Source organism: Buteo buteo, chromosome 16 (assembly GCF_964188355.1).
Source record: "Buteo buteo chromosome 16, bButBut1.hap1.1, whole genome shotgun sequence".
Lineage (NCBI taxonomy): Eukaryota > Metazoa > Chordata > Aves > Accipitriformes > Accipitridae > Buteo > Buteo buteo.
In genome coordinates, this window is record NC_134186.1 from 3,115,911 (window position 1) to 3,132,656 (window position 16,746).

The following is a 16,746-nucleotide window of genomic DNA, read 5'->3' on the forward strand; positions in this document are numbered from 1 at the left end:
ACCAGCCGCCAAACCCTGTGACGCTGGATGGGGGGGACGCAGCTCCGGCCACAGCAACCTCTGCCGACCCCTCCGCTGCACCCCACCAGCCATGAGGTGTCCTGCCCCTGCGAGGGTCCGGCTGCGATGGCCCGGGCCACGCTGCGGTGGCCGCAGGGTGCCAGCAAGCAGGGACTTACAGGTCCCAGTATGTACGGACAGGTCTGGGAGCACCCGGCCACGCTGCGGGTGGGAGCCAGTGGGGTCTGGGCCGTGTGTCTGGGCAGCATCGCTCGCTCGCTGTCTGTCTGTCTGGCCTGGGTATTTATTTGCCTAGAGGGAGTTTGGCGTGGCCTGCGGGCTGCCGGGAGCATCAATGGAGTCTTCTCGCTTACGCCAAGCCCGGTCCTTATGGTTTGGTTTATGGACTGGCGCTTTCTCTCCGCTTTGCACCAGTGGTGTCAATAGAGCCACGCTGGATGAAGTGGGGAGTGAATCGGGCATGAGGGGCTTGGCCTGGTCAGCCTCCGCCACCTTCCCCTTCCCGTCCGCCCACAGCGGTGCTGGGGACCCTCCGACCGTGCACAGACCGCAGTCGTGCTTGTGGATCACGGTGAGAGATGCCCCAGCTGAGGGGTCTCCTCATGTACGGGAGATCCTGCAGAGCTCCCAGCATCTCCCGATGAACCGAAGCTCCTTCCTGGAGAAGCGATAGGCACCCATCGCCCAAGAGAGACCCAAAAAACCTCCACCAGAGCCGGGAGACTGCTCTCTCCTGCCAAATCCTAGCCCTGTGCCATTCCACCACTCTCTTTCCTCAGCCCGAGATGATGATAATTCCCAGTGCCGTCTCTGTGTCGTGGTGCCGGGGCTGTGCCCGCGCTGCGCTCCATCGCAGTGCCGGGGCGCTCGGCTGCAGTCGACTGCTTCCCGGGGAAGCGCCTGTGGTGCCTCTCTTTCATCTCCTGCCTGGAAGCAGATTAAAATTTCATCACTTCAGTGGTGGAGAAGGTGCAGGGGAGGAGCGGGAGCCCCGGGCTGGCGGAGGGGGGGGGGCTCAGCCCCTCGCCAGAGCAGCCTGCGCTGAGCTCGGTGCCCACTCCAAATCCAGCTGCACGTGGCTGGGCTGGGTGAGCTCAGCTGATGGAGCTGGAATTTGGGCACAGCCATGCAGGGGTGGCTGCGGGCCGGGTTCCTGCTTCCCCTGGGCTTTCCCTCGCTGGAGCACGAGGCTGGGCAGGAGAGCCTGCCAAGCTCTGGGCTCCTGCCGGTTCTTCCTCCGTGGGCTGCGCACCCAGAGCAGGATCAGGAGCCCCCAACTCCGAGGCAGATGCAGCCAAACCGGCTCCAGCTGCCGGCAGAAACACAAAGCTGAGATCGCAGCAGGATGTGACTCCACGCTGCCGGCAGCGGCGTTTCCTCGCCTCCATACAGGGAGCCCCAAATCTCCCGGCAGCCACGAGATGGAGGGATTGTCACACAAAACCAGTTACTCCCTGCAGCCGGGCTGCTCGGCTGGCCCCAGGAAGGTGCTGCCTGGGCTGGATCCCGTCCTGGGCCGACAGTGAGCCGAGGTTGGGCCCCGGAACGTGGGAAGACTGATGTCTTGCCCTTGGTTGCTCCTGGCAGATGCAAGAGGACTGCTCCCTGTCACCCCGCTACCTCCCAGGCTCCCACAAGAGGGTTTTTGATGTGTTCTGGTATTTTTCCAGAGGCTGAACACTCTTAACACCATAATTCCCTGGTTTTTCCTATCCCCCTTTCCAAATAAAGGGGTAACATTTGCTCTTTTCCAGCCCTGTGACGTCTGCCATCCTCAGCAGGTTCCCTGGGACATCACCACCACACTGAAGTCCCCTCCGGGGGGCTCAGTCCCAGCTGCCCCTGGGGTGCACAGGGTGGCCCGTGCTGTGCTTGTCCTTTCTCTGTCCCCTCTACTTTCTCACCACCGGGCAAGGGGTTTTGAGGTGTCCTGGCCCCCCTTCCCGGTCCCCCCCGGGCTCCCATTGCATCCCTGTGCGGTGCAGACCCTCCTCCACCTCCCCAGCCCGTGCCAGCACATCACCATTCAAGTCACGCAACGCCCATCGCGTGTCCCACGTGTGCCAATTAAGTCACAGCTCTAATTACGCACTTAGACTTCGCCAGTCGTTCCTCTTCCCTCTCGCATCACCAGACGGACACCTGGGACGCCGCCAGCCATCCCCCTCCTCGCACCCAGTCCCTGTCCTGTCCCACCTCACCTTAACTATGCTGGGTCGGGCTCTGGCAGGAGCCGAGCATTGACACCACGTCCCCATGACAAGGAAAACTGTCCCTAAATCAGCGCTGTGGGGTAGGACCATTGCCGGGGGCCCTTTTTGGCCCGGGCTGCCTCCCTTGCAGCCCATGAGGGAAATGGATGCGGTGTGCGGAGATGCTCTGGGTGTCCCCCAAGAGGGACTGTCCCAGCCCTGGAGTCCCCAGGGGATGACGATGGGACAGAACGATGTTGGCAGATCCAGGGGACCCTGTGCTGCTGCTCCCCAGGAGACCCTGGCCCCCAGAGCCACGGTCGTGCCCCAAGAGCAGCTTGGTCACCCCCAACCATCACCTGCACCTCTCCCTGTGGCACCCCAAGCCCTTGAGGTGAAGGTGCCCTGCACCCCATCGCAGAGTTCAACCCTGCATGGCCACTCATTGGGAACCACTCTGGGGGTCTCTGCCCCCCCCCCCCGGCCCCCAGGAGCTCCTGCCTGGCTGCGGATACCCACGGGGGGATGCTGGGTGTGGGGGGGGGACTCTGTGCTCTGGCGTGACTCTGCGTGTCGGAGGGGACGCTGCAGGGATCACGCACGAAAGGGAACAGGGCTGCAGGGAGGGCTGGGGGAGAGCTACACAGGGTGCTGCATGGGGAGCTGGGTGTGGGGGGCTGCAGGGGGGGTGCCAGGGTGCAGTGCTGGGCAGAGATGGGTGCTGCAGGGTGCAGTGGGTGGTGTCGGGGTGCAGGGGGTGCTGGGTGCCACGCTGGCAGGGTGCTGCGGGGTGCAGGGGGTGCTGTCAGGGTGCTGTCGGGGTGCAGGGTGCCAGGTCCCCAGGGTGCTGCAGGTTGCAGGGGGTGCTGGGTGCCAGGCTGGCAGGGTGCCGTGGGGTGCAGTGGGTGGTGTTGGGGTGCTGGGTGCCAGGCAGGCAGGGTGCAGGGAGTGCTGCGGGGTGCAGTGGGTGGTGTTGGGGTGCCAGGCTGGCAGAGTGCCATGGGGTGCAGGGGGTGGTGTTGGGGTACAAGGTCCCAGTCCCCCAGGGTGCCGCAGGGTGCAGTGGGTGCTGTTGAGGTGCTGTTGGGGTGCGGGGTGCTGTTGGGGTGCAGGGTGCCAGGTCCCCAGGGTGCTGCGGGTTGCAGGGTGTGCTGGGTGCCAGGCTGGCAGGGTGTCGTGGGGTGCAGTGGCTGGTGTTGGGGTGCTGGGTGCCAGGCTGGCAGGGTGTCGTGGGGTGCAGTGGCTGGTGTTGGGGTGCTGGATGCCAGGCTGGCAGGGTGCAGGGGGTGCAGTGGGTGCTGTCGGGGTGCTGTCGTGGTGCAGGGTGCCAGGCTGGCAGGATGCTGTGGGGTGCAGTGGGTGGTATCTGAGTGCAGGGGGTGCTGGGTACCAGGCTGGCAGGGTGCTGCGGGGTGCAGGGAGTGGTGTTGGGGTGCAGGGGGTGCTGGGCATCAGGCTGGGAGGGTGCAGGGGGTGCAGTGGGTGCCGTTGGGGTGCTGTCGGGGTGCAGGGTGCCAGGCTGGCAGGGTGCCGTGGGGTGCAGTGGGTGCTGTCGGGGTGCAGGGTGCCAGGCTGGCAGGGTGCAGGGGGTGCAGGGGGTGCAGTGGGTGCCGTCGGGGTGCTGTCGGGGTGCAGGGTGCCAGTCCCCCCGGGGGCCTCCCGCAGACCGGCGCTGCCGAAGGCCGCTGCTGCCACCTGCCGACACCCCGCGGCAGACCGGGGGGGCCGCAACCGGGACCCCCCCCCATCCCCATCCCTCCGTGCCCCCCTGCGAGGGGACCCCCCCCACACACACCCCGACCCCACGCCCAGACGCGTCCCGCGGGATCCTGCCGCAAGGGGCTGGGGGCCCTGCGGGGATGCCCCCCCCCCCAGCTCGGGGTCCCCCCCCCGGCTGGGTGCCCCCCAGCCAGCCCCCTCCCGGACCCGCTGTCCTGGTTGTTGCTGCCCCCCCCAAACCCCCCCCGGGTCCCCGTGGCTCCTCGGTCACCCCACGAAACGGGGGAGATGCCACGAGAGGGAGCCCGGGACTCGCGGGTGGCGATGGCACTGGTGGCACTGGTGACAGTGGCGTTTAACCCCTCCGGCCCGGGGTTGACAAGGGGCAAGGCTGGGTCCGGACCCCTCTGGGCACCCTCCCCCTGGCCCCAGTGCCAGATGACCCCCCCCCATGCCCACCTCAACGAGGAGGTGACCTCCCTGGGATGGTGGTGTCACCTCCGCATCCCTTGAGGACCATGGTGGGACACAGCCGGGATGAGCTGCAGCCCCCCCCCCCCCAACCCCCAGCCAGCCCTGGGCACATCCAGCAGCCCCCAAACCCAGGACGAGCTGGGGCAGAGCCCAGCCGTGGGCTGTCCCCACCACGGCTCGTGGAGACCCTCCGGACACGGTGACAAACTGCCTCCATAGCGGGGAAGTCCCTCGGGGTTTTGTACTTCTTGCCAGGGAAGGTGGCGCAGAAAATTGGGCACCAAGATGCCCACAGCGCGCCTTCCTCCCCTCAACTCTTTTTCAGCCCCCCCCCCGTGGCTATTTATAGAGCTGGGGACCCGCTTGTGCCCAAACTGCCCCAAAACACATCCCAGCTCCGTGTCACGGCGCTGCTGACCGCACGTGTCCAGGTGCCAACACGCGTGTGCCCCACGGGGACCGGGCTACGTGTCCCCAGGAGCCCCGACCTTGGCTGTCTGGGCAAGGCGAGCTGTACGTGCTTCGGGGCGGCAGCGTGGGCATCGCGGGGACGTGGGGACGCGGGATGGAGCCACTCCGTTATGAAACGGCCCTGCGGCCCCGCGGTGCTCAGTCAAGATTTAGCGAGCGAGCGGCTCCTGATCCAGATGAGATCGGGCATCACAAAGGGTTTTGTATTCCAGGAAGCCTATTAGAGATTTAAATTATACAAATGGGCTTTTTACCAAAGATCCTTATTATCTGGGCATTTGCTTTTAATCCCCAGCTAGTCCTGCAGCCCCTGCCCCGCGCCCCCACCGCAGCTCCGCTTACCTTCACCGCGTCCTCCATGGGGCTGTGCGTGCCGTGGGGATGGGGACGAGCCCTGGGGTCGGTGTGGGCCCGTGCGGAGGGGTCTGCAGGGTATTGGGGAGACCCTGCTTGGGTTTGTTGGTGCAGCCGGGGGCTGAGCCCCTCTTGCTTTGCCCTCTGCCCTCCCAGCTCGTCCCAGTACCCCAGCAGGGATGGTGCCTGTTTGTCTGCACTAACCTTCCTTAGGGCACGGTCCCAGGGCACCCACAACCGCCCTGGCCATGCCTGGGCTCCTCCTGTGCCCCCCCCAGCTGCGTGGGTGCACATAAGGATGCTCCCGTGGGCACATGAGACCAGTGAGGCTGAAGGGAGGGCGATGCTGGAGCCCAAATCACCAAAACCCCTGAGTGTGCCACCGTGGCGTGCCGAGCCCTGGGCACCATCGAGTCCCGGTTGGCTTTGGGGATGGCAGCCGGGGCAACGACAAAGCTGACACCAACACACGCTGCCCTGCGTGCACGTGTGCGTGTGCAGAGCTGTGCACCCCTGTGCTGGGACAGTGATGTCCCCCACCCCGGGGGTGGGTGGGGGTCTCCCCTGCAACCCCATCCCACTCTGCCCTGCTGCAGCGAAGCCAGAGGCGGGGGGGGGGGCAGGAGTTTCACGGCTGCTATGACAACGCAGGAAATTCCCACAGAAATCCCTGCGAGGAGGAGGAGGAGAAGGAGAAGAAGGAGAAGAAGAAGAAGGAGGTGGAAGAGGAAGGGGAATCTCCCAGCGAGGGCATCGCCAACACCCCACATCTCTCCTCACCGGCGGTGGGGAAGGCATCGCAGCGGCACCCGCGGCCATTTCAGCATCCTCCTGGCAGCATCTCTGCTGCGGGCTCCGCTCGGCCACAAGGCTGAGGCCAGTGGAAGCCAGCCCCGAGCCAGCCCCGCTCCCTGCCCTGGCTGTTCTTGGGGCCCGGCACCCCCAAGACATGGTCCTGTTCCCCATGATGTGGCTGATTTCCCCCAAATCAGTGGGTGGGAGCGTGGAGCCGGTGTGGCCGGTGCCGCTGCAAAGAGCAAGGGGTGATGGAGGGGGCCGTGAGCTGACAAAACACAAGGCTTTGGGGTGGAGGGTGGGGGACCCCGAGGGGGTGGGCTGGGGGGTCGTTTGCCCCCAAGCCCAGGGACCCTGTAAATCACTTGGTGTTTGATGGCAGAGTGTGGCCCTGCTGTGCCCCCCGCGCCCCGTATTATCCTCTCTCTCCCTCCTGCAATCCATTCCAGCGCGGGGGATTAGGTGGGTTTAGGGCCGGGTTTGAGTCAGAAATGGGATGCTTTCAAATCAGCCTGCGTCAGTTGTGCCCTCTGTCACTCATGCGGAGGGGGATTAAAATAGATATGAAGATTATCGGAGGGGAAATGGCACCCCCCACCTTGAGGGCCCGACTTTCCCCCCCCCCAGCCTCAGCACTGCGGCATGTGGGGGCATCACCCAGCGCAGAGGGTGCCTGGCTCAGGCCCCCCGCGATACCTTCAGCCCCAAGGGCACAAATCTCTCCTTTTTCCTTGCCTTTCTGCTCACGCCGAGGCCCCAGTTCCAACCCCCATCCCATACAGCTCTCCAAACATCTTTCTTACATGGGATGGGGGGGGAGACACCACCACAGCAGCTCTCGTCACCAGTTCCCTTGTTTCCAGCCCAATCCCATTCCCAAAACACCCCTCGGGATCAATGCCGGTTCTGCGTGGGATCCTTGCCCGGATCCCACGGAGGGCTCCCGGCCCCACGGAGCCACCAGCCCCTCGGCAGGGCTGGGGTGCGGACACGGCTGCTGCAACGTGGAGGGTGAGAAGGAATTGATGGGGAGACGGCAGCACCGAGGAGATGGCTCAGCGCCGAAAGGTGCAGGTGAAGGGCAGGAAGGATCTTGTGCTGGTCTCTGGTCCTCCAGAGTCCTCCAGCAACAGGCAGGGACATGGTACCATCACGAGGCTATTAAAAAAGGGGAAAAAAACCCACAATGAGACCAATATTGCCTTTATTATTAATAACTGCTTGTTCCTGCAGGTCCTCACGGGCCAGCACCGCTGTCTGGGCTGGGTCTTCTCGCCGGCCCAGCAGCAGTTCAGGCAAGCGCTGCCCATCGGTGTTTCAAAACACGCCTGTGGATTTTGGCCGCTTTATCAGGGCTGGTCCCCGTCTCTTGCCCCGCTTCAGGTTGGTGTTTTAGGCCTGGAGGTGCCAGGTCTCCCTCGATGGGTCCCTGCAGCCCCTCAGCCTCGCTGATCTCAGTGCCCAGCAGATTTTGGGGTGAATTAGCCCCAGCCTGGGTCTCTCCTTCCCCCCAGCTCCCTGTTCCGCAGCAGCCACCCCGGCCCCTTCCCTGTTCCCCCCAGACCAGGGATAGGGCTGTGGGTTTAATCACTTTATGCATGTTTATTTGTGTAATTTGGAGAGTGCATGCCTCTTCCTCCCATCTGCCCCTGCCATCTGCTCCCCATGGTATTGCTGAACAATCCCGGGCTTTGCAAATGGATGGAGCTGGTGCAGGAACACAGGAAAACCTGCCGGGAAAAGCACCTCCTTATAGCGAGCATCTGTCTCTGCTGGAGCCTTTTGCCGGTGCTCGGAGCAGCTACTGAAAGCTGCTTTGCTCCAGCCCCTGGAACGACCGAGGGTGCTGTGATGCTACACTGCATCGGCCCCCGGCTGCATGCTGGGGACACTCAAACCCAAAATGTCCCCTTCTAGCCCCAAAACACCTGGCTTGGCACCTTCTTTGGGCCAGCGGGAAGGTGATGGCTAAGCCTGTGCCCGGGAGCTGGGGGTGCCCGTGGGGTGGCAAATGGGGTGGAGAGACTGGTCCCCAGTTTGGTGCATGCACAGGGAGGGGGGGGATGTGTGTTTACACACCCTTGTGCTTCGCCATCCCACCCACCCTCCCAGCAGCCTGGGGCAGGATGGCACCCTACGGAAGGGACAAGTGACATTTTTAGCAGAGTACTTGAAGACACGACCAGGGGACACGTCGCAGCGCGGGGCGTCTGCCTGGGTCTGCAGGCGGCTCGGGACCCCGGCTCCTATGTCTGGTGTGCCAATGCAGCAATGCTGGCATGCTCCCAGTGCTTCCAGTGCCCCAAAATCTCCCAGTGTCCTCAGTGCCCCAAAAATTCCCAGTGCCCCAAAACCTCCCAGTGCTCCCAGTGCCCCCAAACCTCCCAGTGTCCCCACTGCTGCAAAACCTCCCAGTGCTCCAAAACCTCCCAGTGCCCCAAAACCTCCCAGAGCTCCCAGTGCCCCAAAACCTCTCAGTGCCCCCACACCTCCCAGTGCCCCCATAACCTCCCAGTGCCCCCACTGCTGCAAAACCTCCCAGTGCCCCAAAACTTCCCAGTGCCCCAAAACCTCTCAGTGCCCCCATAACCTCCCAGTGCCCCCACTGCTCCAAAACCTCCCAGTGCTTCCAGTGCCCCAAAACTCCCCAGTGTCCCAAAACCTCTCAGTGCTCCCAGTGCCCCAAAACCTCCTAGTGCCCCAAAACCTCCCAGAGCTCCCAGTGCCCCAAAACCTCCCAGTGCCCCAAAACCTCTCAGTGCTTCCAATGCCCCAAAACCTCTCAATGCCCCCAGTGCTCCAAAACCTTCCAGTGCCCCAAAACCTCCCAGTGCTTCCAGTGCCCCAAAACCTGCAGTGCTCCCAGTGCCCCAAAACCTCCCAGTGCCCCAAAACCTCTCAGTGCCCCCAAACCTCCCAGTGCCCCCAGTGCCCCAAAACCTCCCAGTGCTCCCAGTGTCCCCAAACCTCCCAGTGCCCCAAAACTTCCCAGTGCTCCCAGTGTCCCCAAAACCTCCCAGTGCCCCAACCCCCCCCAGTGCCCCCAGTGCCCCCAAAACCTCCCAGTGCTCCCAGTGTCCCCAAACCTCCCAGTGTCCCCAAACCTCCCAGTGCCCCAAAACCTCCCAGTGCCCCCACCCCCCCCAGTGCCCCCAGTGCCCCCAAAACCTCCCAGTGCTCCCAGTGCCCCCAAAACCCCCCAGTGCTCCCAGACCTGCCCCAACCCTTGCCAGTACAATAGTGGTCTCCCCCCCCACCCCAGCCCCCGGCTGTGGGGGGGACCGGGGGGCTGCACCCCGAGGCGGGGGGGTGGGTGAGCGTGCGTGGAGCCCCGTGGCGAGTGGGAGATCCCGGTGGGGGCTGCTGCCAGTGCTCCCACTTACCGATGCCCCCCCCCCCCCGGTGCCGGTGCCCCCCCCCCGCAGCCCTCCGCTGCGGCGGGCACTACCGGCGGCCGCTCCCGGGCTGCGTTGGCTGCACAGCGGCGGCGGCGGCTGGTCCCCGGGCAGGTACGAGGCGACGGGGATGGGAGGACCTGGGGGGGGGGGGGGGGGCACACTGGGAGGCACTGGGTAACCGAGGATACCAGGGCACACGTCCCTCCCTGCCGGCGGCTGCAGAGGTTTCCCCCCCCCACACCCCACCGTGTCTTGCCGGGGGTGTCTTTTTGCCCCCCCCTTCTGCCCCACTATATCTTGCTGGGGGGGAGGATTGGGAAACCAACCCCCCCGGGGAGATTTTTGCTTGGGGTGTGTCTCCAGCAAACCCCCTTTCTCTGGGGGTGCCAGGTTTGGGGGGAATCCCCTGTACCCCCCCCCAGGAGCATCTCCCCTGGGGGTGCCCAACCACCCTTCTGGAGGTGCCCGCTTTGGGGGGATCCTTGCAAACTCTTCTCGGGGTGCTGAGCCCCCCCACCCCCGCCCCGTGGGCTTCCCTCCCAGCAGCGGGAGCTGCCCCGGATAGTGGGGAGGGGGCACAGCCCCCCCCAGGCAGTGGGGCTGGGGGTCGTGCCAGCCCTGGGGGGGTCCCAGCTGGGGACACATGAGTCGGGGGGGGCATGTAGGTCCTCCCCTGGGCTGCCAGATCGGGGATGGAGGCGGGGGGGGGGGGGGTGATGGAGAGATATTGGGGGGTCCCAGCCCCCCTTGACTGGGGGGTCCAGCTCTACCGGGCTGCTCCTCTTGGGGAGTCCTGTTTGTCCTGCGACCTCAAGGTATAGGGGGTTTGGGGGGTGCTGGGCCCCCTCCCTACTTTGGGTAAGACAGCGGGTGCTCCAGCCGCTGAAGCCCCCCATGCACCCATGAAGCCCCCCTCGAGTCCATCCTCTCCTCACACAGAGCCCATGAGGCAGCCTGGGGTGGGGGCAGTGGGTCAAGGTCCCCCCAGACCCCCCAGTTTGGGGACCTGGGGTGGGAGGCCAGATGCTGGGCACCCACCCCGACCTCCTCCCGGCCCCTCTGTGTTTGTTGGGGTGACCCCAGCGGGATGCCCTGGGTCTCCCAGAGGCGTGGGCACCCTGAAGCAAGGAGGGGGCTCCGAGCCGAGACCTGTGGCCCCCAGCGCTCCCCAGTGCTCCAGTACCAGCCAGAACATCAAATATTAACGGAAGCAGCGGAGGAGCCGAAAATAACCCTCCCTCCAAGGGAGCTGACCCAGATCCGGCCAGCCCCAAAGCTGGGCTGGACCCAGACCCCCAGCCAGCATGTTGCGGGGGCCGAATCCAGCCCCTTCTCCTCTTCCAGGCTGCTCTGCCCTCCTGACGCCAGCTAGATATCGCCTATATATTATGCAAATGAGCTATAAGGGCTTATTACGCAAACGCAAGGGGGCTGGCGCTGCCTGGTGCTGGGTGGTCCCCGGGGCTGGTCCCGACGGCTCAGAGAAGACAGCGGGGATGGAGGGGGCCGTGTCGGCGTCCACCCGGGTGTCCGGGGGCTGCCAGGGAGCGCTGCCCTGTCCCTCTCCCCTCCTGTAACACAGACGGACCCCCCCTCCCCGAGCCAGGCCAGCCGTCTGCCCCCCTGCAGCGCTCATCCCCTGGGGGACGGCCAGCACGTCCCAGCGGCATGGGGAAGCAGAACAGCAAACTGCGCCCTGAGATGCTCCAAGACCTGCGGGAAAACACCGAGTTCTCCGACCTGGAGCTGCAGGGCTGGTACAAGGGTTTCCTGAAGGACTGTCCCTCGGGCATCCTCAACGTGGAGGAGTTCAAGAAGATCTACGCCAACTTCTTCCCCTACGGTGATGCCTCCAAGTTCGCCGAGCACGTCTTCCGCACCTTCGACACCAACGGCGACGGCACCATCGACTTCCGAGAGTTCATCATCGCCCTGAGCGTCACCTCCCGCGGGAAGCTGGAGCAGAAGCTCATGTGGGCCTTCAGCATGTACGACTTGGATGGCAACGGCTACATCAGTCGGGAGGAGATGCTGGAAATTGTGCAGGTACCGGGTTCCCTCGCCCCGCCGTGGCTCCCAGTGTGTGGTCCTGCCTGTCACCCGGGCGTGATGGTGGCCATCTCCCCCCAGAATGTGGACGGGTTGGGGACGTGCACCCTACGTTTACCCCCGGTACAGGGCTTGACAGTGCCTGTTGCTGTCTGCAGAGAGCTGCCCGCTGAGCTCTGCGGCTGCGGGGATCAGTCTACCCTGGGGCATCCCCTGGTCCTTGCCTCTCCTGGGGACATCCCTTCGTCACCCCCTCCCGGGGCTTTTCCCACTGGCCCCACTCACAGTGCACGCAGCCATCCCCGAGCACCCCGGGGCAGATGGATGCGTGGTCGGCAGACTGACAGGAGATGCTCTCCTCGCCCAAACCCCAGCCCAGTAGATTCGGCATCGGAAGGTGACTCGTGAGACCGTTGCGGTGGCATCTCGATGGGCATCTCGTCCCTGCAGGAGCAGTTCCCATCTGCCTCCTGCAGCCGGAATGTTTCCTTGGGGCTGCTGCTTGCACCCACCCTGGCTGTGCTGGGAGCTAAAGGTCCCCATAGCCTGATCGCACGGGGAGGGTGTTAAAAGCCAGCCCCATTCTCAGGGCAGCGAAGCCCAAAGCTCTGTCCCCCGTCTCGGGTGGGTGACGGCAGGCACCCACCTTACACCCACCCTCACCCCCGTCTCCCTCTCCCAGGCCATCTACAAAATGGTTTCCTCTGTGATGAACATGCCTGAAGATGAATCGACTCCAGAGAAAAGAACGGAAAAAATCTTCCGACAGATGGATACTAATAACGATGGTAAATGAGAGGAGATGGAAGGGATTAAGGGAAAGGTCTCATGGCTAAATCCAGGGGTCTTAGAAGGAGCCGCACGCACGCTGATTAAATGGCTCATGTCCGCCGGGATGGCCGGGGGGAGCCCCGGCAGCCGGAGGGGCTCGGCGTGCTCCCAAAACCCATGGAGCGGACCCCAAGGGTGTTCATCCCGAGCGGGTGGGTGCCGGGAGGTCTCCGGTCCTGCGTGTGCACCCGGGATGGGGTGGTGGCCGCCGGGCTGAGCCGTGTCCCCCTCCCGCAGGCAAGCTCTCGCTGGAGGAGTTCATCAAAGGTGCCAAGAGCGACCCGTCCATCGTGCGCCTGCTGCAGTGTGACCCCAGCGGCGCCGCGCAGCTCTGAGCCCCACGGACCCCCACATCCCCCCCCTCCAGTCCCCACGGCCCCACGTCACCCCTTCACCCTGCAGCTGGTCACTGCCTCTATCCCCTGCCCGGCCCCCGCGGTCCCCAGCGCCCGTGTCCCCACGGCCCCTCGTGGGGAGAGAGCTGGAGCCTGGCTGAGGCGGGGGGGACGGTCTCCATCACTGGGGGGGGGGGTCCTGCACTGGCTCGACTCAGGGAAGGATGGAGGTAGGGTCTGCCCCGAGCGAGGACGGTCCCCCCCCAGCACCGGGGGCTCAGAGCAGGGGGACAACCCAGCCCGGTGGGAAAGGCTGGTGGTGAAGCCACCGCTGCATCTCCAGCAGGTGCGGGGATATGGCCCGGGGGACAAAGACCCAGTGGCTCGGGGACCCCCCAGCACCCCCCACGCATGCACACACTGCCACGGGCCGTGGGGGCCAGGCCGGCCCCTTCCCCACAGCCCCACGGCCGGCGCACGGGTGGGGGCCGTGGGGAGGGGGATGCGGTTCTGGTCTTTTAATACCTGCAGAATAAAGTTTGTGTCAGTGCAGTCAGTGGTGGGAAAGGGGTCATCGACGCCGAGGGGAAAGTTCCTCCCCGCAGGGTCCGGATCCAGCCCAGTCGCCTTCCTCGCTGCAGCCCCAGGCGACCTGAGGCCATGGGGATGGGCTCACGTGTCTTGGCTTGTGGTGTCCAGGGGACGCGTCTGCCCCATAGCCGGGCTGGGGAGCAGCCAGATCCCAATGTGGGGCTGTGCGGGTGCTGGGATGGGGCAGGGCTGGCCCGGGCACATCCACGGCATCAGCCCTTGGGCCCTGCTCAGAGCCGGGCAGTTTCCACGCTGTCCAACCTCAGCAAGCCCACGCACTGCCCGGGGTCGGGGTTCTCCGCAGGATCTGCCCGCAAGGAGACCTGCAAGCCAGAGAGACTGCTGAGAGCAGGACTGGGGGGCCGAGAGCTTTGGGTCAGCAAGTCCTACCCTGGTCCCAGAGTCCCCAAGCCCAGACGGGTCCGTCCCAGTCCTGCACGGGAACGGGTCAGTGCCGAGCCCCGGGACCAGGCGTCACCTTTCTCCGGTGCGCCCTGCCGCAGCAGCGGCCGAGGCGAAGGAGGTTGAGGGTGAGCAGGAGGCAGCGGATGCCAAAGATGATCTCCATCAAGTCGAGCAGGAGGGAGATAGCCCAGAGGGACAGCGTGGAGCTCTGCGGGGGCACGAGGCGTCAGGTCCCCACGCATCCTCCCCATCCCCTCTGCAGGCATCCACAGCCCACAACCCACTGGGGACTCACGTAGACGCGGGTGGGATCGAAGGGGCATTGGCGTGAGACCGGGGCGAGGGCGACGTCGGCGACGGTGCAGGGGGCCAGCAATGCCCGGCCCTGGCTGCCCAGCGTCAGCCCGATGGAGACGGCCAGCCCCAGCAGGCAGGACAGGCAGCCCAGGCTGCTGCTGGCACTCAGGGCAAAAACCGCCCATTTCTGCAGGAGGGGAGAGAAAAGACAGCGCGGTCAGCCTGTGCACACTCCAGGGGATGGCTGCATCCTGCTGGGTGCTGGGCGAGGGGCTACGGGTGCTTACGAGGGTGGCGGGGGCGAGGCAGCGGGACAGCACGAGGGCAGCTATTCCGCAGGAGATGGTCTGCGAGGAAGCGTGGGGGGGTCAGCGATGCACGGCGCCCACCGTGCTCCGGGGACGTTGGTCCCCTTTCCCTGTTGACATTGCTCCTGAAAGCTCATCCGAATAATTCAGCATCGCGGTGGGCACTGCTTCGTCTTCCCCAGCCTCCACCCAAGTAAGAAGTCCCTGTGCATTTGATCCCCCTGGTTTTGTGCTGGAAAGGCTTATTTAGAGCAGGGAAGAGAAGACAGAGCAGCGTCCATCCTGCATCCCACCTCCTGCCCGCTCCGCATCCACACCACATCCATCCCACCCCCTCCCGCATCCCACCTCCTGCCCACCCCGCATCCACCCCAGATGCCCCCCCCACACCCACCGGTGTCCCCCCCCTGCACCCCACGGTACCAGCAGCGCGGAGATGACGGAGGCGGCGTTGGCGACGGCGTACTGCAGGGAGATGGCGTCCCGGGGGTTGACCACGAAGCGGAGGACGGTGCCGTGGACGAGGGCGCCGGTGATGAAGTTGAGGTGCCCGATGATGAGGAGGATGAGGCCCGTTTTCATGAGGACCCTTTGGTGGCTGCCGGGATCGAGGTGGCCTGAGACAGAGGGGAGAGGAGGGCTGGGCGAGGAGGCTGCGCGCTGTGGGGTGGCCGGCACCGAGCCGTCCCTCCTGGTCTTGCACCGTGTTCAGCACAGGTGGGGACATTTGGGGACAGCCCCAGAGGACGAGCCCCACGCTGCTGGGCGGACAAGGCAGGAGGTGATGTGGTCGCAGCCGCTGGCAGCCCCGGTATGCAAACCACCGCTCCGACCGGCTCTCCTGAGACTGGGACGGTGGTGTGGGGACCAGCAGCCATAAGGACAGGAGTTCTTGACGGGGCTGGGAAGGGCTGGGGCTCCCCACAGGAATGAAGAAGCTCCCGGGAGAGGAGCTGCCCAAAACGACAGCTCCAGCGCTGGCTCTCGGCACCCGGCGCTTTGAGGACTGACGGCGGCAGGGCTGTTCCCCCGTCGGGACCCACTGCGGGGCCGCTGTCCTTGCACACTCGTCGTCACCCTGTCCTCGACCCCGTCTGAGCCCCTCGGCTCCCCTCCCTCCCTGCCTCAGTTTCCCCTGCAGGAGGGCAGCGCTGGAGCCGCAGGCAGGGCTGCGGCACCCTCCCATCACAATCACCGTGCCGGACCCAGACTCACCCTCTTGACACATCTTCACCGGGCCAGGATTAGACCATCAGATCCCCTCGATGCCCCCGGCCCAGCCCTGCCCTCAGCCCCAAGGTTGGCAGCTGGATCCATCAGGGTCCCCACATGAGTGGGCACGACCGGGACCAGGACCGGGACCAGGCCACCGGAGCCGCTTGCCTGCTGCACCCCACTGCTCCTCCAATTCCTGTCTGACCAGCTCTCCAGGACGAACAAAGGGATAACTCCACCTTCGCCTGCCTCCACCAAGGGGAAGCACAGCCCTGTCCCCACCCCTGCGCTCCCCTTGCTGCCAAACCAGGGGCCATGCCGTGGCACGCTGTGCCACGCCACGCCGATACACCACACCGTGCCGATACACCACGCCATGCCGATACGCCACGCTACGCCGCCTCATCTTCTTCCCCATCCGTCCCCGCCATCTCCGCCTCCCTGACGCGCGCGGGTCGCTCCACTCTAAAGCGATGGTGGCAGGTTGGGATCCAGCCAGGCAGGTCCGCGGCCGCGGGGGTCTGGGAAGGAGCAGCCCTCCGGGGTGGGATGCTGCCAGACCACAGGGCAGAGACGAGCACCGTCGGGTAATGGGGATCGACCTGCAGAGAGAAGGAAAAGCAGAGGGGTCAGGGCTGGTGCCGATTTCTCAGAAGGGGACTCAGAGAAGCCCCTTTGGTGGCAATCACCCTAAAAAAGTTTCCAGGGAAGTTACGGATAGCAAGAGACTGATGAGAGGGGCCGAGGACAAGAGCTTGCCAGGGTGGCTGCAGAAAAAGCAACCCAGCTCTGCTTGTACCAGGGGTGCTTTGGGGAGCCCTCCCTTGCTCACGGGAGATCCTTGCTAAGCGATGCTCTCTGCAAAGCTCGTTGCAGACACGAGGCGCCGACAATTTAATTACAGGGACAGCAATGCAGCCCTGGCTCCTGGGACTGGTCTGGGGAAGGGCTTGGTCCAGGCAGAAGCTCAAAGACACTTGTCCCTAATATCCCACCTGAGCTGCCAGCCCAGCCCTCAGCCTCCTCAGATCCCTTACACCCAGCAGCGCTGGGAATTTGGCTCAGCACAGCCTTAGTCCCCATCCTTCCCCCCTTTTAACCTGTACACAGCCCTACTGCACAGGGAGCAGGGAGAAGAGAGACCTCTCCTTACTACAGCTTCAGGACAAAGCAGGTCCAGCCACTGCAGCCACACATGGCCCATGCACCGTCCCCACGGCTGACACAGACAGAACAAAGCTGTCACACCCCACTTTCTAGAGGCAGAAGAGGAGATGTCCCCATTTTCCCC

General features: G+C 64.9%; 2 protein-coding genes across 2 annotated transcripts; one reads left to right on the forward strand and one right to left on the reverse strand.

The window, feature by feature from the left end:
- Window positions 1-11,092: 11,092 nt before the first annotated feature.
- HPCA (hippocalcin) lies at window positions 11,093-12,639 on the forward strand. Its single transcript, XM_075048714.1, has 3 exons — window positions 11,093-11,470; window positions 12,156-12,261; window positions 12,542-12,639. Exons 1-3 carry the CDS (start codon window positions 11,093-11,095, stop codon window positions 12,637-12,639), a joined length of 582 nt encoding a protein of 193 aa, XP_074904815.1.
- Window positions 12,640-12,896: 257 nt separating this feature from the next.
- Window positions 12,897-16,051, reverse strand: TMEM54 (transmembrane protein 54). Its single transcript, XM_075048716.1, has 6 exons — window positions 15,456-16,051; window positions 14,664-14,857; window positions 14,220-14,279; window positions 13,931-14,119; window positions 13,709-13,843; window positions 12,897-13,553 (listed from the first exon to the last, which is right to left on the reverse strand). Exons 1-6 carry the CDS (start codon window positions 15,466-15,468, stop codon window positions 13,461-13,463), a joined length of 684 nt encoding a protein of 227 aa, XP_074904817.1. The 5' UTR covers window positions 15,469-16,051; the 3' UTR covers window positions 12,897-13,460.
- Window positions 16,052-16,746: the final 695 nt, after the last annotated feature.